Raw genomic sequence first — 23,814 nt, 5'->3', positions numbered from 1 at the left:
TCCATCAATACACAATGTACTTACAAATTTCATCATAATTAAAAGTTCTTTCAAAATTTCAATCGATTGATTATTCACAGAGCAATCATGTTATCAACCTTTTCCATGGTCATCATAAATTGATACTCAATCAATTTCCTCTTTCCCCAAGGTAAATTAACCTCGAAAAATTTGATCCAAATTAGAAAGATAAACAAATAACGGCGAGTAGAAAAGTCCAATTTTTCGTCAATTCGTCAAAGAAAAAAGTAAAACAAAAGAAATCGAAAAGTTGAAACTCGATCAATTATCAACTGACCGACTCATCGATTCTTATTGGTTAAAATTCAAAAGTAAAACTTAAGCCACACCAAAGCGATCACGAGGATCTTTATTAACTTTGTTTTCTTTTTTCTTTTATTTTTATTTTCTCTTCTTACCTTTGGCGATTTCGTTTAATTGAAACCTGATTTCAAGGTAAACTTGTTGAAAGTTCATTGACACAATCAGTTCGTCATCAAGTATTAATCTTTATTTTGGTGATATTCAAATTGGAATCCATGGTTTCCAATTGAGAATCATCACAATTTTGTCTTCATTTTTTTTTTCTCTTGTTTTCTTTTGTTTTTCTTCACGTGTTCTTTTCAAGAGTAACAATTAACGACAATTACAACAGAATTAAACGAAAAATTCAATCAACTGATGATTAATTATAATCGTTGATTGAATAGCTTCTTATCTTAAATTTCCAATCAATTCTCTCTCTTTTTATGTAACAATAATTTTCTATTTGTTATTATAAACATTAGATTTTATCTCTTTTCCTCTTACGATTTTTGTTTCTCTGCTCTTGTGTTAATCTAATTTCTAATTACCAATCAATTGTTTAATTATCTTTTAATCAGTTCAATTTTCTCACTCTAACCCAATAATTCATTAATCTGCTCCCTTTTTTAATCCTTCACCAGTTACCATTGGTTAACACAATCAAAAAATGTCTTCAGGTAAACAAAATGTTTTTCTTTATTCTGTACAATTAAAAATGAGATTGAATTTTCATTCTTCTCTAATTGTGATTCTCATCTAATTAATCATGTTTTCCAATTGTTTCTATTTTTTTACAGTTGAACAAAACGCCATCGATTCACTTTCAGCCGATTTAAGGTAACGTTTCTCTCTCTCTATAATCTGTTAATCCATGTTAACTATCAAGTGGATTATTACTCATCGGTTCACCTTTCGTTATCTTATTAAACTCTGTTGATCATAACAAAGTAAAGTTACATAAAAGTTACTATGTAAACATTTAGATTTCTCATCTTATTTGGTCACTAATTGTTCAACTATAAGTGTTTTGTTTTCACCTATTGTTTCAATTTTCTCATCTTCTTTTTATCTTCATTTTGTCTTCTAGTGAGTCTCTTGGATTACAAGGTGATAATGAAGAGAGTGTAACTGATCCACCTTTACATGTGCCAATTGAAAATCAATCGGAAACTGAACCTCAACAGAATAACAACTCTCACATCTCAACTATGGATTCTCATGAAAATCAATTGCCCTCATCGTCTTCATCAAGTGAAAATATCTCATCGATTGATGGATGTGCTATCAGTCGACCCTTAAGAAATTCACCTGAATCTTTTGGGTCAAGTTTCGATGGCGAATCAATTGGCGGCAATGGTGCTACTGGTGGTGGTGATATTGAATCGATCGATAGTCCGTTAGGTCATTTTAAAACCGATATATTTGACGCTGAATACCGGATGGACTATCCTCGCCGGGGAAAGTGCCTTATTTTTAATCATAAACATTTTGTCTCTGTTGCTACTAGAAATGGTACCGACATTGATGCATATATTTTGGAAAAATGTTTCGCAAGTCTTGGTTTTGAGGTTGAAACTCACCAAGATCTTAAATTTGCTGAACTTCAGGATGTCTTGAAACGAGTTTCTGGAGAAGTTGATCATTCGGATGCCGATTGTTTTGTTTGTTGCATTTTGACACACGGGGAAGAGGAAAAGCTTCATGCCAGTGATCATCAATACAGTAAACGAGATGTATATGAACTTTTCACCGGTGATAAATGTCCATCGCTCAAAGGAAAGCCTAAAGTGTTCCTTATCCAGGTAAATCCGTTTTCTTTTCTTTTCTCGTCTCAACTCTTTTCTGTGCTTAATTTATTCGCTTTTAATCTTTTTGAATTCAATCTACTCTTAATCTCCATCTTTAGGCTTGCAGAGGAAATGCGGAAGATCCTGGTACTCACTTGGACTGCCAAACTGACGCTGCAATAACGATCGCTCAACCGGCTGATCGAACTCAATCCATTCCCATTTGGGCTGACTTTTTGATCTCATACTCAACTGTTGAAGGTTATTTTTCGTATCGTAATACAAGTTCCGGTGGATGGTTTGTTCAATCACTTGGTCCACTTTTATCAACTCATGGAGCTTATTACGATTTTGTCTCAATTTTAACCCACGTAAACATGGTGGTTGCTCGAGATTTCGAAGCAAGACCAAAAGGAAAACAAATACCCCAAACTGTTCACACATTGACCAAAAAGTTGGTTTTCCGTCGGAAAAAGAATCAACCAATCAAACCATCGACAATTTCGTTCCAAGGTAACCTAAATTGTTGAAAGAAAACCATGGAAACTTGAAAGATTCTCAAGGAGCATCAAATTATCCAAAAGAAGGTTAATTTTTCCCTCTCTTTTATTTATTCTTTCACTTTGTTCTCATTTCAACATCATAATCAATCCATTTTTATTCTTTTCTAATTTTTCTTTTAATTTTGCTTTTTCATTTCATTTTTAATTTCTTAATTTCAATACATCCAATTTGTCTTTTTTTGCTATTCATTTATACTCTTTGATAAAATTAAATTTTTCGATTCATTTTCTCATAAGAAAAAGCCAATTGACCATTTATTTGGCAACTTCCCACTAATCTCTCATAAAATCAATCAATCGCCATTGAAATTTATTCTCTTACAATTTAAATTATTACAAATAATAATTACAAATCTTGATTTTCCCTGAAAATCAACACGAAAAAAGTTAAATTTGATTAACGAAAAGTAGACTAATTGCTCACGAGAGGTCACCACTTGATCGAAGCGTATCCATGGCAACCAATTGATTGCATCATTTAACCAGAAAAAAGTTAATTTTGATTAATTTTTTCAACGATCGAATCATTTTTGCTTCCAATTAATTATCGAGTATTTAAACTAATTGGTCATTGAATGACGGAACAATCTAAACCTTTTCCCATGCGGATCTCGGAAAAATTTGAACCGATTTGTTGTCATTTGCTGATAAACCAAGTAAATTAATTGTTTTGTTTTCCAATAAACAATTAACTAAATCAAGAATAATCATCACAATAAATGAGTCATTATTTGTTTATCTTAAAGACGAAATGTTCATTTCAACTGAACAATTAGTCAACCAGGATGACCAGAAATTGGAAATGGTTGATAATCAATGAGAAGAAAAAAAGTTTTCACAAAAGTTTAATTGTAATTAAATTGTGTTAATATTTTAATAGGTTAATCTTGTTAATCCCAACGTCTTAGTTTACCATTACAATTTACAGTTATATTTAATATCTTTTAACCACATTCAGAATGAACAATCAATTCAATTTTAAATTGAGAAATCAAAAAACATTTCTAATCGTTAATCGTTAATTATTGTTAATTAAATTGCCTTTTCCAAACCAGATAATTAGTTAGAAGTGTTAATTTTGTATGTTAAATATGTAAAATGTTAATTGATTGATAATTAACAATGTAAATATCAAATAGTTTCAATTGATATAATCATGATTTTTAAATCATGAAAATTAATTAATTATAATCTCATTATAATGTGATTGATAATTAATGACAATTAAAAGATAGAGAGAGAGAGTAACGTCTTGGACGTTTAAAATTTACAATTAAAAATGAAAAGTGATTAAGAAAAAAATTGTTAATCAATGAGAAGATTAAATTGTTGAGCTAAGGCTCAATTGCAATTAGGAAGAGGCAGTGAGTGTCAAAGCAAACAATTAAGATGAAGAAACGAAATTAAGATAAAATAATTAAAATGCAAACAAATCAATCAAATCAAATTGTAATAATAATAATAATTTGTTAAGTTAAATTGTTTACAATGAAAACTAAAAAGTTAATTAACCCAAAAGAAAAGTGTTAAATTAAATGAAATCAAAGTAAATGAAGAAAAAATTGAAATTAAATTAAAATTGAATATATATTATGTTATTAATTAAGAATCAACTGATTGACAATATAATAGTTAATTGTAATTAGAAAATCAGTTAAATTGTTTGAAAAGTTTTTCTTTTCCATTTAAATTCTTAGGCAGTTTCATGTTCCAGTTAATATATTATAAGTATTATATTTGTTTCCATGTATTAATATATATAATTAACTTAATTACTTTGTGATAATAATATATTATGAATGTAGGTAAATGAATAATAATCATCAGCATATAATTAATTAATTGTTCTGATTCTGTGTTGATTGGTTTAACTAATATTTTAAAAACCTTTCTCTTATATTTTTGTATCAATAGCTCACTAATATTGATAACTGTTTGTTATTATCATTGTTAATTGTTATCAAATTTAAATTGATTGCGGTAAGATGAGGGATCAATTAGAGTTGATTATGAGGTTGATGATGATCAATGATTATGATGAATAATTAATAATTTGTTAATCATTACAAACATCTATGGAATCCTTAATGTGACATTATGAAGATGGTCAAGTTTTCATGTGGTTCATATGGTGATGATAATGAAGAAGGTGCTTAATTGTTGTAACTGTGTCATTCAAGTTTTGTTGATCAGATTTGATTATAATCAAATTAAGATAATGATTATCAATCAGTGTATTTATAAATCCGTTTATAAGATTATATAATTTATTGTTTATTTGCTATTGGGCTTTTTGATTGCGAGAAGAAAAAAAAAGTTTTCTTTTTCCTTATTGAATATTGTGGATAACTGAAGACGATGATGATGATGATGGTGGTGGTGGTGGTGATGGCGATGATGATGATGATCAGGTAAGCCGTGATCAGATTTAATGAAGGTTCATTTTGATGATAATTGCTCTAGGATGATTGCGATAATGTTGATTGTTGTATTGGTTGGTTGGTTATGGATGCGGACGACAACTTGTCATTGATATCGTTGCATTGTCAAGATATTATTACAATCATATTAATTTATATTAGTGTTGACGATAATTGCACAAAAAGATGATGATTATGATGAAATAGTTTACAAATAATAATTAATTAATATATAAATCATTTACTCTTCTTTTTCTAAAGTAATTAGCCATTTAAATTGGAGTGGGAATTGTAAAGGTGAGAGGCTAAGGTTTCATGTGAATATATAAAAAAAATGTCTTACAAGGAAAAGGATATTGGATCTCAGTCTAAGAGGGTATTGGTGATGATGATGGAGGTGGGGAAGAGTTGAAGGAATAGATTATGGAAGAAGAGTAATTATATAAGATGAGAAAGGAGAGATGTAAATGAATTGATGGATATGAAAGTAAAAAGATGAAAGAATTTTGAGTTTTAAGGATTAGAAGGCGATTAACAGTTTGGAAAGAGGGAAAAGGCTTTAATATTATGGTGAAAAGAAAGAGGGAAAGATGAACAGAGGAAGAGGAAGAGAAATTGAAATATCATCCTAAGAATGAAATTGTTGTTAAAGAGAATAAGCTGCAATGCTTGAGGCATTACTGTTCGTGTCCTCTTCTATTTGTGAGGTAGATGTGATCGAGGCAGTGTCACTTCCTCCACTTCCGCCACCAGATTTTGCTTCGGTCATTTTAATGCGACATGAACAGGGTTTGAGCAGTTTGGGATAAATAAGCACCTCGTTGTTAGGACCTTTGAAGATTATTCCACAGCAAATTTTTTCTCTATTTTTCGAATGAAATTGCAAATAAATCAAGAGATAATCCATCAGGTGAATCCGTTCCAAGGTGACAATGGAAGGAGAAGAAAAGAAAAATAGAAGTCAATTAGTTGGAATGATTTTTGAAGCAGAAAAGAAGAAAAAAAGAATCAAATATAATTGGAGGTGTATAAAGGCGGAAGAGAAATGAAAGAGTTGGGATAAGGTAAGTGAGAGAGAGAAGGGGAGAGGGAGTAGGAAGGGTTAGGATGATAAAGAGGAGGTGGTGGGGTGGTTGATGGAAGGTACGTACTTCCTCCAGAAGGACATATCTAAGAAGGAAGAAACTTTAGAGAGTGAGCTTGTTGGTGGTTTACTGCGCTTGGTTAAGCTTCTTCGGCTGGTGGATGAAGATCCAGGGGATGAGAGGTTTGAAGATGAAGATGCTGATGTAATTGTACTGGTGGAAAGTGGACTTTTTGAGTTACTACGAAGCTTTTTCTTGGTCGTGGTTGTTGTACCATCGGTATTTCTTACACCAGCCAAGGTATTTTGTCCTTTACTTTCGTCGTCAAAATCGGACAGGTAATCATCTTCATCGACATCCTCATCATCATCTAAATCAGATGAATCACTTCCAATTGGACTGGATAAATGTCTCACTGATGAGATTTGAAATCTATCACCATCTGAAAAAGTAGAGGAAAAGAAAACCAGAATTAGAAAAGAGAAAAAAAAATCATATTTAAGATTCTTAAAGGGAGAAAACAATTATAAGGGATTATCAAGGTTAGAACTAACTTAGGATTCGAAAAGGATTCTTGATGTTGTTGCTTAAATCTATCGTATTCATGGCTGAGTAGTTTCAGAAAAGGGGTAAAAAGAGAGAGAGAGAGAGGCAAACACACTAGAGAATATGAATGATGAAAATAAGAGAGAAAATGAAAGGAAGAAAAAAGTTAGCTGGAAGATGCGAAGAAGATGAAAAATTTTGGAGAACTTTTTCCTCTTTCTTTCTTTCTTACTGATTAGAAATTCAAGAAAAAACTTGCAGAATGTAAGTGGACGAAGAAAGAGGTAGAAGAAGAGGTCAGTTTTATAGAGAAAGAGAAAGAAGATGAGAGAGAGAGAGGGTCGGATAGAAAGAGATTAAGATAAACTACTATCCAATAGGAAGAAGAAAGGAAAGAGAGGAAAAGAAAGCTAAAAGATGAAGATGAGAAGGAAGAAAAGTGAGTGAGAAATTATGAAGAGAGAGAGAGAGGAAGAAATTAGTATAAGGGCAACATAGTGGTACCAGGTTACAGGTACAGTTAGAACCAATAAAATCCGGAAGAAAAAGTCAGGTTCAGTGAATTAGATGATGATAATAATCATGATTATGTTGCAAGAGAAATGGTAAAAAACCCTGAGGCTTTTTATTTCCAATCAAAGGAGATAGTCAATAGTAGACAAGTGATAGATTAAGATTATAATCTTATTTCCTCTTCTTTAATGTATTAACCAAAATTGTCACAATTAAGCTTGAAAATCAACGATCAACATACAAAGATAAACAATTCAAGTCAATTGAAGCCATAAGTTAAATTGTAACACAACAATTAACACAATACATCAATTGACAGAATAACATTAGAAACCTAAAGAAAGAGAAACAATAACAATTAAATATAAAATTACGACACAATTTAAATTGTAATTGTCGAAACAATTACAATGTTAATTGGTTGAAACTAAATTTAGGGCCCTTGAAAATTTGCTAATCATTGAGATGTTTAAAACAAAAAAGATTGAAGTTAATTATGATTACCTTGAATGTCGGTATAATCAAGTATCGATGATTTAATTTTCTTTGGTTTATTGTGTTTCTTATGATTATGTGTACTATTAATTGATCCACCGGTTGATGAATTGTGATTTAATTTCGCATATTTCATTGATTTAGTTCCTGGTCCAGCTCGAGCGTCAACAACATGCCTCCAATTGCGAAGTGTCCCCGGAGGCAATTTTTTCCACCTCTTAACCAGCAGAACGCAAGCATTACATATCTCACCAGAACGTTTTTCGCTTATACGGAAACACTTCTCGAATTCAGCTTCGTACTTTTTTGAATCGGTAAAACGGGAACTGGAAGATTTCGCTTTGCATATACAACATCCCGATATCGATCGGTAAATTTTGGGCTTATGAAAACTGAACATTATGATTTAAATTAGTGATGAATGATGAATGAATGAATTTTAAAATGATTCCAAATAAAAATTAATATTAATTTTTCTCGAAAGAGAGGAAACAAGCAGAAGACTTTTGAGTAGTTGCGACAATTAGTTAATTGTAACTGTAAAAAGGATTGCACGAGATTGCACTTTGTTGACAGATAAACAAATAGTTAATCTAGATTGTTGTTGTTGTTGATTAGTGATGATGATGATTAAACGTCACAAGAATATTATTGTTATTCAATTAGATCAACTGATGATGATGATAATCAAGTGTTTGTGTGTGTATGTCGTTGTTGTTGTTGATGATGATGATGACGATGTTGATATTATACGATTAGTATTGATTGTAGATTAGCTTGATTGAGAATCTCAGTCGATAGTTTAAAATGGATTATCAATTGGATTAAAGGAAGCAGATTAGATTATCCAATTATTGTTTAATAAATTATATATTCTTCAATTGGAAGAAGGTAAATTGTTTCAATGTGAGAGGTGGTTGATTAAGATGATGAAATTGATGATAATGGTGATGACAATAATCCATTAAGAAAAAAATGATAATCCAAATTAGAAAGTGTTTAAAAGGTTAAGGTTAGATAAACACAAATCTCTGTTGATTTATTGCCACAGTTAATCCCGAGAAATTGGTTAATTGTTTGTTAATTGTTACACTAGAAATGGAAAAGTAAACAAAGAAAAATTTTATCAACATTGAAATAAAAAGGTAAATGAAAACAGGATATTATTGTTGTTGTTGTTTGTTGATAGTGATGAAGTTAAATGTGAGTGAGCACAGGTAGTTGGGGAAGATGAGATGAGTGAGAGAGAGAGAGAGGGAGAGAGATGTTTTCAGATGAAGGAGATGAAGTTGTTTACTAATATGATGATGGAGAGAAAAAGAAAGAGAAAAAAGAAGCAGAATATTTTTCGCATTTCAAAATTGATGGAATTTATCTTTCATTTTCATCAGTAATCGAACTCAATTCAGAATTTCTGACTAACTGTTTTCTTTTCATGAAGAAGAAAAAAGTTTCAAGTATAGAAAAAGGATAAAGGTAAATGTTGATCAAGATTCTGACGGAACAACAAACCAAATTGTTATTTGACGTTTATTACGTAAAGGGTATTCCAAATGGGAGGAACTTAAAGTGTTGAACGTAAACAATTTAATTTGACGTTTGTTTTTGTTTACATTTTCGTTGATAACTTTGTTCGTTACTCATATGACATTTACTCGGCACTTGATTGGTTGGTGTTTTTGCTACTTTCAAGAGTTTAGGACATTTAGGGTAAAGAGGCTTTTGTTTCAATTCTTTATCACCATCCATTAAATTTATCATCATCTTAATCTTCGTAAGGTTATGGTGTTAATTTTAAGGATGAGGAAGAAGATGAAGGATGAAAATAGAAGCCAAGAATTTTCTTTCGCAATCTTTCATATGCATCTCGATGTGAATTTTTATATATTAATAGTAGCATGAGAGTGATTATTATCATCATGATATAACAGAATGTGGATATTGGGAGGTGATAGAAATAAAAGAGAGATGAAGAGAGAGAGAGAGATAGTTGGAATTAAAGTGGGAATAAGAAAGAGTGAGATGAGATTTTGCGTAAATAGGACATTCTGGTGACCTACTTTTCGAAGAATCTCTTTCTTTTTTTCTCTTTCCCCCCTTCGTATTCATTTTCCATCATCATGAGCATCTATTTCTTTCTATCTTGAATTGTTCTCTTCAACGGATAGAATATCTTTTAATAGAGCGAGAACGGAAGAAGAAAAACGAATCATGATGATGATGGAAGATCAACTTGAGGTTGGCAAAGATTCATCAAGAAACTGTTACCCTGCATCAAGAAACTTTTTTGAGGTTCCTTTTTTTCTGTGTCAGAAAATGAATCTTTGTTGTTCTGTTCAATTGGAATTATCATTAAGATTATTAGCGACTTTTCTCTCTCCAACCTTCTAACATTTGACAATTAGAATGAATTGTATCCAATGGGGATACAGATGAGGTTCTAAACATGAAAGGCGAATAGATGACAACAAGATGAAAGGAAAATCGAAGCTTGATATCGACAGTGAAAAGAATTTGGAGAAAAAGAAAGTAAAACTACTTAACGAAATAATGGAAAATGATGTCGATGATAAAGATGATTAAAGAGAAAAAGAGAGAGAAAGTGAAGATAAAAGAAAAGATAGAGAAGATAAAAAGGGTGGAAAGAGGAAAAAAAGTACAATCGATGAGTTTTATTAGGTCACTGGCAAGAAGTAAACACAGCGGAGGAAAAGATTGAGCAAGAAGAAGAAAGAGAAAGAAAAATTCGAAAGAGAAAAAGGTAAAAGGATAAAATCGATTCTCGTTACTAGGTCACTGACAGAAGGAGTGAGTAAGCGAGAGAGAGAGAGAGAGAGAGAGAGAGAGAGAGAAAAGAAAAATAATAAGAGTGAGTACGAAATCGAAACGAATCTGATATGGAACAGAAAATTGATCTGATAGAGAGAAAGTTTCGTTTCTTTTTCATCTCAATAATGAATTGAGAAGTGGAAAAAGTGAAAGTGAAACATGATGAAAATGATGTAGGATGATAACGATCAAGTTTAAATTAACAAGTGAGGATGTTGCTTAATAAGATGATATTTATTACAATTCATCATCCATAATCTACATCCTCCCTTAGCTAAGGTTTAATTAGATCAACAGAATCATAGTTATAATTGTAGTAATATAATTTAAGGAAAAACCATTCAGCTAATGGTTGACATTTGATTAATAACAAAACAGAAGCATCTTCAAGATGTTGATCATCATGAAGATTGAAATGAAATGACATGAGATTAAGATGGTGAATACAAGAAAGGGAAAGTTGATTGTACTGTGCTGATTAGTTGAATTGTACGTAACTGAAATGATCCAATGTATTAATACGTGAAAATCAATATCAACATGCGAAGAAACAAAAAAAAATTGATTAACTTGATTGTTGAGAAAAAAAACTCACATTAAAAAAACATGATAAGTGTAAATTGTTAGGAACTGAAGTGAACCAGAAAATGTAACCAGAAAAAAAAGGAACCAGAAAATCACATTACCATTAACGTTTTTTACATTAATGTTACTACACAACCAGAGATTTTGACAATAATATCAACAGTTGATGAACAAATAATAACCATCAGTGTTTATTAATTGTTTGTCGTCAATATTAACAATCAAGTATTGTAACTTATTGGTCACTCTTGTGGGATGGACACGGTTAATGTAAGTGTATTGAGATGAGTGTTGTTGTTGTTGTTATATCATTTCAAGGTCAAGAAAAGACCCACCGCCATTACCACTAGAGAGGAAAATGGAAAAGTAACAAAGGCCAAGGTCAAGGGCCTCATTTACTCTCTTTCTCCTCTTACTTTTGACGCTTTTCCCTTTAATTTTTTTACGAGAAAGAAAATAGAAACTCTGTTTCTTTGTATTTTTCTCTTTCTTTTCATGGTTCAAGAGAAAAGAAAGATATTGTAGAGAGAGAGAGAGAAAGGAGGATAAAGGTAAAGAGAGGGAAAAGTGAGAAATCAAAGTGAATTTGGTTTTCTCTTTGTTACCTGAGGATTATCAAGTTTACCTTTTCTGATGATGATTTGATGTACACACAGAGAGAGATGGGAGTTTATGGTAACAAGCAAAGTTCACTATTGATACCAGAAAAGATGATCAATTAACTTGAATTTGATGATTGGAACAATTAGGAAAAAAACAATTGAAAAAATAGATTATTGTTGTTGTTGATTAAAAAAAAGGAAAACCAATAAACAAATGATAATTTTGATGGACAAATAATCAACTTTCGGGTCAATTGATTAGTGTGAAGAAAAAAAATTGATTCAGTTTTTTTTAAACGATGCTCATTGATTAGGATAATAGTAATTGTCAAGTGATGGTGAGCTCGTTAATTGCTGTTGTAGTTGATTAGTTGAATGTAAATGATGATTAAAATGTTTACATTGATTTTGGATGAAACCATGTGACCAATTGTCAGGATTAACCCAAAGATAAAACATGGAGGATGATAAATAAAGAGAGAGAGAGAGAGAGAGAAAGAGGGAGAAACACTTATTGAAATAAATGATAGTGATTATAATTAATGATAATAATCAACAATCAACAATTGTTCAACTGTCATCAGCAAACAAATAATATGAAAGAGATGAGGGAATGAAATAGTTGCACAATTTGAAAGGTAAAATTTGATCACAAATTCAATGCGAAGTGGAAAACATATAAATTTGATTGATTGATATTAAATTGTTGACGAAAAAAAATTGTTTTCTTGTATAAATAGAATTCGATAATTAATTTGATGATTAAACTTGAAAATTTGGAACAATTAGAAAAAAAGAAAAGAGAGAAACAATTCTGTTGTTGGTAAACATTAACAGCGATTTTATTTCAACTGTGAACCCAAAACATGAACATGAATCAACACACAGAAAGAGAAAAGGTCAATGTCCTCGATGAGAAGAGTACATTGAACTCAATTCTCAATTCAACCTGTTACCATAGTTACTCTTTCTTTTTCTCTTTCTTTCTCAATTCATTCTATCTCCTCTTTCTTTTCCATGTTCTCTTACTTTTCATCTCTTTCTTTTCTTCCCATTTAACCAAAAAATCTTTGGTTCAAGTTATCGTTTCTCTCTCTCTCCATCTTTTCCTCTTCTCTCAATTTGATGAACTTTCTCTGTCTATTTTACTTTCTTCTTTATTCTGTATATATTTGTCATCCTCATCTTCATCTCTCTCTCTCTCTCTCTCTCTCTCTCTCTCTCTCTTCATGATCATCATCATGTTTATCTACTGATTTCTTGTGATTGTCTTAATCTCTTTCATTATCTCCCTTAATCCAGGTAACCATTGACCTAGACTCTTTTTTATATTAATCTCATTTTCACTTACAGTTTTATAATTAGTTGATTGTTAACCTTCATGTTAATCATGGACTTTAATAACAATTAGTTGATTGAAGAGAGAAAGAAGCAAAAAAATAAACAAAGTGATTTAGAGACGATTGTGAATCAAGAAATTGATTGTGTGATTTAAGAAATTAACTGGTAATTGTCATCAGACTTATTAACCTAATTTCATGATATATTTTCCCCATAATCTTAATCTACAATTAAGATCAGCAGAATTGACTTAACGGATGATGAATTAACTGTATCATCAAAGTGTTAATGTGTTTATCTTATGATGATTTATAAGAAAAGTGTAAATATTATTGTTGATCAATTTAAATCAATGTTTTGCTTTCTAATTAATTTGATTAGCTGATTAATTGTGAAATATATTTAACATTGAACAGTAGAGGGAGAAAGTGCAAGTGAGAGAGAGACAATGTGACAATGAGAATGAGGATCAACATCATCCTCGTCATCCTCATCATCATCACATGCAAAATAACAATTCAAGTTGATCATTAATTTTCCAGTGACTTATTATTATCCACAATGAAGGCTGATTCCAATACGATTCAAGGACAATTATCGTTGAGGTTAATACGTTGATTTACTGTTATTTTACCTCTTTTATTTTATCTTCATCTTCATCTTCATCTCCCTCCTTCCATCATCATTTTCCCAAGGTTTTGATAACATCACCAATTGACTTGACGATGATTACAATACATTTACCTATTGATTTAATAATAATGACACTTGATACTCACTCTCTCTCTCTCTCTCTCTCTAACCTTAAAATTAATTGTTTACCTGTCACTTTATGTTATCATTACGTTTTAATTAGGCTCCCAATTATCATAAATAAGTTTCTGTTTGTTTGTTATTGTTTTTTTGCCTTTTCAATCAGTTAATTATCAACATTTAATTAGTTTATTAATACAATTCAATTGAAAAGTAAAAAAACGAGGTAATCATGTTAGTTAATTGTAAGTGATTAACAAAAGATATACTACCAGGTAATAAAATCAAAGATCAGCAATTTATTAGCCAAATAATTAACAAGAAAATCTTTCTATTAATCAATTTGCAAGTTGATCACCATAATCATAAACCTAATTAATGTCTTGACGATTAACATGATAATTTTCAGGGATAAATGTAAAAAAAATATCAATGAATCAATTTGAAATTGTCAAACATTAAACTGAATCTAATGAATGTAATGTAATGAATGAAAGAGGTAAAAGGTCAACCATATGATTATAACTTTCTCTGTGTCTATTTAGTGTTTCATATCATGATCATGATAATCTGTTTCTCTTCCTTGTCATCATCATAATCATCATTTTCTTGTTATATCCTTGAAAATTAATCGCATGAATCAAAGTGAAAATAACTGAAGGAGGAAGAAAGTGAGAGAAAGAAAGAGAGGAAGAGATGATGAGAAAGGGGTACAACCAGAGAAAAAGACAGAGAAGATAAATATAGAAAGACAAATTTGAAAAGAAGATAAAAAAATGATGAAGGTTAAATGAAATGAAGAAGAAAAAAATTCTGATTCTTTTTAACCATCAAGGTAAAAACCATGAAACTTGATGATTAAGGAAACGATTCAGATTCAATAGTTATTGATGATTATCGTTATTTAATCAAATCCTTTTAAATCTTAAAATCGTAATTATCAAAATGATTAGTTAAATTGTCCAACCATTTTAATTATAAATCAATGGTTATATTGGTTCATGTTTTTATTTACATAAACATGAGAAACTTTAATTCATCATTGAATATCAATATACCTCAAGGTTAACGGTAAATTATCAATAGTATTTATATAAATATATTGAGAACGAAAGAAAATTTAAAATTAGGTTAATGATGACGAAATATTTTCTCCACTAATTTAATAATTTAATAATAATTATTAATACTTTCGATTGTGATAGCAATTATAATGAACCACGTTCTGTGATTTTAACTGTCACAAGTTACAATTATAATAAATCAAAAATCGTAAGCACAAAAATCAACACGGTTGTTGACAGTTACAGGTAAGTCTTAATGTGTATAAATGCTCAGGTAACAAGAACAGGTTATCGAGGTGGAAAAGATTAGCAACAACAAATCGTAACCTTCAACGTGATTAGTTGATTATTTGTTGATTTTTTCGCTTACGAATAATCAAAATCACAACAGATATTCAGGTTTTCTGGTTTTCTGGTTCCTCAAATCTGGTTATCATCATCATGACAATCAATCAACAACAATCGGTAAATTGTTTCGCTGCCCTATTTATACATATTTATTAATATTTATAAAGGTAACGATTAATTGTGATGATTAACTTTGTTTAAAATCGACAAGCAAATCAAAGGAAAATTGTATTGAAACTTTGCTCGCAAACCCAATCAACCTGATCACACCTTTATCATCACCATCATCATCATCATCATGGTGTAATTATCGTCATCTTCCTAATCCATCATCATCATTGCACCACTTTCATAACAATTTATCCTTCAACTTTTACAAGTGACAATGATAACAATAAGTTATCATCTTATCATCATAACTGTTTTATCAAAATGACAATTGATGAGAGATGATGATAATTGTCATCGTCACTAAACACGTTTACACTTTCAACATTATCTCTCCACTAATTAACATCTTAATTGTTTGCTACTTTCATTTATGATTAACTTTTTACAACCTGATAACTGTTTTAAATCAATTTTCATTGCAATTGATCAACTGTTTAATTAATTTCCAAATTTGATTAATTTTTAACTGTCAATGATTATCAAGAATGACATCAATTGTAATAGTAAATAATATCATCATTTAGATTGATTAAAATTACAATTATCACTTTATTGTTTCAGGTTTTAATCAACTGATTGAAATTGACAAGTTTCACTTGTTTAGATTGATTTAGTCAACAAACAATTTAAATTAATTGAATTCCTTGGTGATGATGATTAAACAAACCAAATATATATATGAATGATATAATGAACAATTAATAATTATTGTTACTATTACAAATTTCAATTAAGTCAATTAATGATAATCATATTGTTTTTCATCAATTGTTACAGGAAACAGTTAACAATTTAAACGGAAATTGAATTTGTAATCAAAGTTGGAAAAAAGTTATAGCAATTAACACAAAATTCACAAAAGGTTAAAGTTAATTGACAGTTAAATGAGTTTACAATTAAAACAAATCAGTTAATCAACTTTTACCTTTTTGTTTTGATTCAATTTTGTGTCTACCTGAGTTGAAATAACGGTAAAATTTACAAACAATCAACACACAAAAACCAAGTGAACCTGAATTGTTACAACTGTCAAGGACGTTTACAGGTCAAGACTGACCGATAATCATATGATTTTATCATGAACAATTTAGTAATTATCATGAAATCGTTGATGAAGAGAGGGAGAGACTGAGAGACTGAGAGAGAAATAATTTATGATGAAAAAAAAGTGAAGGAAAGAAAGAAATTAATTGTCAAGGTTATCAAGATTGATTGTGAACCTACAATGTAAATGATAATGAAGGTTTTATATGTGTTGATTTTCAACTGATTCAAGTTAATTAGTTGGTGTTAATGTCAAACAATTAACATTAACAATTGATGAAGATTAAAGTTTATTAGGTATCTATGAATCAAGTGGGTGTGGGTGTAAAAGGTAGAGAGTGGGAGGTTTAAAGGTTAATCGGGTAACGATTTATGTGAATGGGAAAACGTAAATGAAAGTGAAAGCAAGATGATCATTTGTTTTTACAATCAAAATCAACAACTACAATTAGTTAATTTTAGGATTAACTGATTGACATTGACTCACCTTTGAGGATTATTGTAATGATGAATAGTTGTAGTAATTGTTTGGAAAGTCAAACTTAATGATAATTGTCAATGTAAAAACTACACACACACTTAGTAGTAGTAAATTGAAATCAATTTACTCGATGATTGTTAAATTGTTTTAATTGTTTATTATTCCGTTGATTTGATGTCACTAGAAAATGTCGTTTAATTTGATTTCCGTTTTTCTTTGAACAGTTAATATCGTAAACGTTTGATTGTTATTGTTTATTTTGTTTTGTTGATGTTACTTTGGGTTCGTAGTGAGCAGGTTTGTAGTGATGACGATTTTTGGGTTAAAGTGAGTGAGTAAGTGAGTGAGTGATAAAATGGAAGAGGAAGATAGACAGGGAATGAGAGAGAGAGAGAGATTGGGAAGAAAGAAAAAGAGAGAGAGAGAGGGTAAGGGGAGAAGTGGAAGATAGTGAGAGAGAGAAGGGGGTGTAAAAAGGGAAAAGTGTTTGAATGTAAGTAAAGGGAGAGAAAAATTCAGCAGGAGTTTCATGATGAGAGAGAGAGAGAGAAAAAAGTTCGTTTTGTTCAGAACAAGAACCAGGTCAGAATGTGGGTCAATCCAAGCAACCATCTTTTCCATCATCATGATGCTCATTCTCATCATCTCATCGTCAACAACAACAACAACAACAACATAACAGTAGTAAACTTAAGGTTCTACTGATGACAAGGAAAAGATGATGATGATTTTGATGAAGTGAGTTAGATGATACTAACGTAATTCATTTGAGTGAAAGATTTTGTTGAATGTTAATTGAGAGGAAAATGATTCAGTTTTTTTTTGTTCTAATCAAATTTAGGTGAATGAGTTTTGAGTCATGATGATATGAAAATTGAATTTAATTCATAAAATTATCTTTCCCGTTTCTCCATGTGAATATATTCATCACCATGATCACGATTGATGTTATTGATTTATCACTATTAACCCAGTGAACTTGTTTACCTTTTTTTTTAGTCTAATGTCTGAAGTTAATTATGTTAATCAACGTAGTTTTTGATCACTTTCATTGATTCTCTGTTCTAATTAATCATTTTAATTGATACAATATCAAAGTTAATCTAATAGTCTCTCAACTATGCTGGTGAAAAATTCATCATATGGTTACATAGGTTGACAATTTGTTCATGTGTTGATCTTTGCTTATCTGGGATAATCTTTTACTAATCTGGAATTGATATTAATTAATGAATGAACAAGCAATTCTTGTTGATTTACAATTGTATTTTAAGAAAATAATATTCGGCGACAATTAAGTTAATCAACTGGTTTACTTGTGTAAACATCACTAATTCCAAGTTAAATCGCCCTGGCTCAAGTCTTTTCATGTTCATCTTTGAGGTGACATTAACTCACTTTTCATGGGTGATCATGATGAAAGTAAATTTATCGATCCGTTTTTTGGGAAACCCGGAAGAGATTCTTACTCTATCTGTGGAAATCGTTGATTCAACTCTCTTCCTCTTCCTCCTCTCCCCTCATCTTCTGCCAACCTAATCAATAAGTCTCCATACACCCCACCCACTCTTCCCCATGTAACCATACAACCTCATCTTCCACTTTCTCTCTCTCCCTTCCTCTCATCATCCTGTGTCTATTTCTCTTTCTATTTGTACCTTTTCCTTTCCTTCATCTCAATGATATTTTCCACCATCGAGATACTAAAAAAGGAACCCAACAAACCGAATCAGAACTTGCATAGAGTTAATTTCATTTGAAATTCTGTTTTCGTACCAACAATTAATTTGATTGTCAGTCACAATTTAACAATCACAATTTGTCCTTTTATTACAATTACAACTCTTAATTCATTTCATTACCATTATCATGATAATAACTTAATGGTTAATAGCTTATTTTCAATGAGCTTTTATTGTTATCATAATATATGTTTACAATTGACCTAATTATTTTAATTCTTAATCAATTCTCATGTAAACTTGAAGGTTCCTGATTATTTTATGGTAACAATAATCAACTTTGATTGATCTTTATCAATATTTCACAATCTATAATCATTGTAAACATCATGATGATCATATTATTATCTTTATTGTTCAAATGGTCAATTTGATTTGATGGTCAGTTAGATTTACATATTGATTATCATGACAATTGAAAAACAAATTTATACTTAAGTAAAGTTTATGATCAGGAAGAGGAAAATCAATCCAATCACTCAAATTATCATTAAGATCAATAAACAATTAACATTAAACATCCGATGTTATCTTGATTTAAATCAATTCTAATTTCAGCTGATTAATCAATGTTTACAAATCATGAGCTCATTAATTGTAATCAAGTCGTTAATTTATTATTTAGATCAATCCTGAAGATATAAATTCAATCTATTATTTGATTGGTGTAACAATTTACTGATTTCAAGTTTATTTCCAATCTTATTGAAGGTCTTTCATCAAAAATATTATTAGTTCTCGATTAATTTAATCATGATAATAATCAACCATGATTAGATTACATATTTTCACCATAAGGTCAAGTTAATTGTTACAAACAATTAAAGTTACGATCAAACAACCAATGCTGCCATCTTTTATTTAGAAGTGGAAATCAACCGATCAAAGTGATTAATTAATTTCCAAACTTAGAATCTGGTTAATTAGTGTTAAGATCATACATTTACAATTAAGAAGATAAATTTGTCTATCACAATATTATATTCAAGGATAATAATAATCTTGTAACGATCTAAATCAAACAAAAAGTTAACTAACTTTGTTGATAATATCTAATGATTATCTTAATAATAAATCAACACAAATATTAAATTAAACATTTATTCAAAATTTATACAATTTCCAATATCGAAATTATCATCACAATGACAAATATTAACTTTTTGAAACATTAAATAATGAATCTAATTAAACAGCAAAAGTAAACAATCAAACTCAAATTATCAAGAGATTTAAATTATTGCTACATTTACAATTGATCCAATGAGTTAGTCAATTGTATCTCAGTTGATTAGTGGAAATTGTTGAATAAAAAGATACATTGAATTAGTTTATTAGTCTTCGAGATTAGTTGATGTGATGCCTTCGTCAAGCCAAAGTTCAAGGATTAAAAGGTCACTTCGAGTGACAAAATTCGGGTCAAGTGTCAATGAGCTGCTTCGTTCACAGACACTCCATTTACCACAGACAATTGGAGATTTAAAAACTAACATTGGTCAATATTGGTTTCCAATGTTAACACTTATCAATCTAATTGTAAACACAATTAAATTTTCCACATTGATTATGATTAATCCGACCAGTGATCTAATTTTAATCCTCGGTGATCCTTCACACTTTCTAGGTGAATCCCGTCTCTATTTGTTAACCTTAAATTTCATCTGGTGTGTGATTGCATGTATTCACGGAGTCCACTTTGTAGCACATACAATGTGTCCGGTCAGTTCAGCCCAGAAAACTTGGCTTTGTATCGGTGAAATCCTGGAAACCGGTCAATACAAGAAGTGGGGTCACTTTGACGATTTGGCCAAACAGTTTCGTCGATTGGTTAAAGCAAACACTTGGTTAATTACTTCAGCTTATTTTTTCTTCCTCAGTTTGTTACCCGTATTCAAAGCCCCCAGGCAGTTCATCTTTCCCATGAGCGTTAATCTATTTCTCAATACATGGTGTTGTTATTACATTATGACACTTTCGATAAATTTTGTCTTCATTTATGTCCTTTATGCTTATGTTTGGATTGAGTATCTCAAGTTTCTCACGGTGACAACTCTCACAATCAATGTCCATCCGAATGAAGGTGAACCCTTGACCATTGAGAACGACGATTTCATTCCCGGTAAAAGGATTCGATTCATTGTAACTCATTTTACTGAACATTTCAAGAATTTATATTCAGTGATCTTTTCCATGGTATTAAAAATTCACTCAATTTTCTGGTTACTTTTATCGCTTATATTATCATCGTATTTTTGATCTTTTTCACCTCGATACCTTCGTCAATCAAAGTGGCCATGATTTGCTGTGGGATTTCCGGTTCCTTTTTCGGTCATTATATTCAATTTCTCATCGGTATATACGGTCAATCTCAGGTATGATTCAATGAAATTGGAACGAAACAATCAGTGTCTTTTGCTTAACTCTAATTGTTGTTCTCATTTCTAACAGATAATTAAAACCTCAAATTGTATAAGGAAAATACTTTATACTAAATCATCAGTTGAATCAAAATTAATTGTCCTTCTTTTCATTGACCATTTAGTTGATAGAAACTTTTTTACAATCCTGGGCTCATTAAGATATACAACTAAAAACTTAATTCTGGTAACAATTATATTCTCAGAAAAATTTCAAACTATTCACTAATTAAGTTTAATTTTCTCACCGACAATTAGGTCATCATGGAGTCTAGTGTATTATTATTGTTATGTATTTCAAATGTTAACCGTTGCTGACCATTGGCCAGAATCATGAAGTACAAATGTGTCAACATTGGGTTTTTGTATGTACGATGAAAGTTAATGATCACCAATTTAAAGTTGACATTTAATTAGCCGAATTAGAACTTTCAATATAATGGATTGTGTCATTTTCAACCTTTATTATTAATTAGATGAGATGAAGTTCAATCAATCTGATTGTGTCAATCTATTACTATCAAACAATTAACGTTGATGTCAAAAAATTGTAACAGTAATTTAGATTGTGAAGAAAAGTTTTCCAATAAAATGATTATAAATATACAATAGTGTTGATAGTTTGATTGAGTAAATGAGGTTTGTGATTAATTTGTTGGTAAATTATATTAAAGTGATTGTTTGATGATCATTGATTTAGATTTTAGTTTAAATCGTTTGGATTAATTGAAGTTAAATTGTGAGTTGAAACTTTGTGAAGTAAATTTTGTACTCTTTTCAATATTGCATCGGGAATCGTTCGGGTGCTGAAACTTGAAACATTTTCTGATTCCTTTTTATGATCAGAATCTTTGCTAATTAGATTTGATTGTTTTTTCAATTCTTTGATTAGACTTTCATCTTTACATGTAGATGCAAGTTCACATTTAACTTTACCTTCATTACTACACATACACCGTTGACATGGTTTCAATGGGTTAATGGTCACTCTCTGGCCAGGTTTGTATTTTTCTCGTCCATATTTACAGGTGATCTCTTTAGGTGTAATCGAGGGTTCGGAAGTTTCGTCTGGTGTAGTTCGTGGTTGACGTCCAGTAATATCCTTGAAAACGGCATCTTTCCCTTCTAAGGCTTTAGAATTATATAAATTTGATAGTTCGATGAAATCGAAAAGTTTTACTTATCTAATATCAATACTTACGGCATTCTAATATTGGACAGCAAAGATCTTTAACTTTGATCTCTTTACATCCTTTTCGATCCAATGATTGTGGACAATTGATATTCCAACAGAGAATTGTTCCTTTGTAGCAGAAGCACCTTTCACACGGATCATCTGATCGAGTTAAATTAGAACCATGTTGATGAACAATTCCCTTGGAATAACAATTTTCAAAACTTCCACCAGATCGACCACTGATTGATTTTGATTGACTTTTTTTGGTGGTCGACAATTTACTCGATTCTAGTAAACAAGAACGTGAACAAGAAAAAGTTAAAAGATCACATAGAAAAATTGACACTGAACATTTAAGAATAGCCGTTAAACTTTACCTGGGAATGAATTAACCACCGAGATGAAAGTTACAAGAACCAAGACAATGTAAAAGTTTATTATCATGATGGTGGATTTAGATGAGACTGATGTAGAAACAGTGATGACGATGATACTAGTGCTAAAATTGGACGATGGGAAATGATGACATGAATGAATGAATGAATGAATGAGTGAGTGAGAGAGAGAAAGAGAGGTTAAGGTTGAAGGCTGAAGATAATATGAAAAGGAGAGACAATGAACTGTTAGCATGAGAAAGATTTGAAAGGATTTTTATTGAAATTTTCATAGCAGAAAAAAAGATGAAGATGAAGGATGAACAAAAAGATGACAAAAACGGAATGAGAGAGAGAAAGAGAGAAAAAGAGAGAGAGAGAGAGATAAATTAATCAGTGAACTATGTCCAGAAAGTTAACTGAAAACGTTTGACGTGATTAGTGATCTTAATTTAAGGTTGACAGTTGAATGGTTGACGATAATGATGATGATGGTGACAGACGGAATGATGGAAAATTATTAAGATGATTAAAAGTCATTAAAGATTGGCCATGATAATGATGATGATAATGAGGATGAGTAGGAAATATCCACCGGGATAAAAGTAGCGGAACATTGATTTCATGGAATTGATGATTTTATGTTAATCTTTTACCGTTATTGAGTTTCAAAGATTCAAATTTGAATCAAATCTGAAAGCTTTATAATTAAAGATTTTAGTTCTCTATTAACATTAAACTTTAATTGATTCGTTCCATTAATTAGACATTTTAATAGTTAACCAATTAGCACTTATATAATATTATTGAATAATTGTCTTAACTTTGAGATTGAAACTTTTTTCTTGATGACAATTAGACTCAATAGAGTTACAATTCAATAAAGATTGTTGGTTATGCTATCAAATAAAAAATTGTCAATGTTGGTGTTCAGGTAACTGTTTACCTATCTTATAATGAGAAGTTTCGTCTTGCTTGTGGTGAGAACGTGGTAATCTTATTCCAAAAGCTTCTGTTACATTGACCTGAAATTTTCTATTTACGTTTGGATTCTGTTTAACTGTAATTTTGTTATAGTGGTCATGAAGCTGTTCGATATTTGAGTTATTGAATTTCAAGGAGTCAATTGTTACAATCAGTGGTAAATTGGTGGCTGAGAAATTATTTCAAG

The 23,814-nt window shown here is 30.5% G+C and overlaps 4 protein-coding genes across 7 annotated transcripts; 2 read left to right on the top strand and 2 right to left on the bottom strand.

Moving 5' to 3' along the window:
• The first annotated feature begins 375 nt into the window (after window positions 1-375).
• On the top strand, window positions 376-2,934 carry LOC128397655 (caspase-3-like). Of its 3 annotated transcripts, none has more exons than XM_053358399.1 (5): window positions 376-456; window positions 948-983; window positions 1,104-1,143; window positions 1,394-2,108; window positions 2,213-2,934. In XM_053358399.1, the coding sequence occupies exons 2-5, from the start codon at window positions 974-976 to the stop codon at window positions 2,621-2,623; spliced, it is 1,176 nt and encodes a 391-aa protein (XP_053214374.1). In that variant the 5' UTR covers window positions 376-456; window positions 948-973; the 3' UTR covers window positions 2,624-2,934. The 3 variants fall into 3 exon arrangements, with proteins under 3 accessions (XP_053214374.1, XP_053214375.1, XP_053214373.1); XM_053358400.1 differs by having other exon boundaries at window positions 403-751; XM_053358398.1 differs by lacking the exons at window positions 376-456; window positions 948-983 and having other exon boundaries at window positions 990-1,143.
• A 1,959-nt stretch (window positions 2,935-4,893) lies between these two features.
• Window positions 4,894-17,211, bottom strand: LOC128397657 (SIN3-HDAC complex-associated factor-like). 2 transcript variants are annotated; one of them, XM_053358402.1, is made up of 5 exons: window positions 16,940-17,211; window positions 11,755-11,851; window positions 7,725-8,807; window positions 6,228-6,603; window positions 4,894-5,939 (listed from the first exon to the last, which is right to left on the bottom strand). In XM_053358402.1, the coding sequence occupies exons 3-5, from the start codon at window positions 8,113-8,115 to the stop codon at window positions 5,723-5,725; spliced, it is 984 nt and encodes a 327-aa protein (XP_053214377.1). In that variant the 5' UTR covers window positions 8,116-8,807; window positions 11,755-11,851; window positions 16,940-17,211; the 3' UTR covers window positions 4,894-5,722. The 2 variants fall into 2 exon arrangements, with proteins under 2 accessions (XP_053214377.1, XP_053214376.1); XM_053358401.1 differs by lacking the exon at window positions 11,755-11,851.
• Window positions 17,212-17,348: 137 nt separating this feature from the next.
• On the top strand, window positions 17,349-21,477 carry LOC128397659 (uncharacterized). Its single transcript, XM_053358405.1, is given in 4 exon segments — window positions 17,349-20,833; window positions 20,836-21,047; window positions 21,124-21,279; window positions 21,351-21,477. Coding segments are annotated over 4 exon segments (1,227 nt in total). The 5' UTR covers window positions 17,349-20,034; the 3' UTR covers window positions 21,411-21,477.
• On the bottom strand, window positions 21,474-23,635 carry LOC128397658 (uncharacterized). The gene is made up of 3 exons (XM_053358403.1): window positions 22,647-23,635; window positions 22,294-22,557; window positions 21,474-22,223 (listed from the first exon to the last, which is right to left on the bottom strand). Exons 1-3 carry the CDS (start codon window positions 22,897-22,899, stop codon window positions 21,796-21,798), a joined length of 945 nt encoding a protein of 314 aa, XP_053214378.1. The 5' UTR covers window positions 22,900-23,635; the 3' UTR covers window positions 21,474-21,795.
• Between the last annotated feature and the right edge of the window lie 179 nt (window positions 23,636-23,814).

The sequence above is a fragment of the Panonychus citri genome, unplaced genomic scaffold (genome assembly GCF_014898815.1).
Source record: "Panonychus citri isolate SS breed McGregor unplaced genomic scaffold, ASM1489881v1 Contig00036, whole genome shotgun sequence".
In the NCBI taxonomy this organism is placed as follows: Eukaryota; Metazoa; Arthropoda; class Arachnida; order Trombidiformes; family Tetranychidae; genus Panonychus; species Panonychus citri.
The sequence above is the reverse complement of the archived record's forward strand: the minus strand, read 5'-3'. Positions and strand labels throughout refer to the sequence as shown.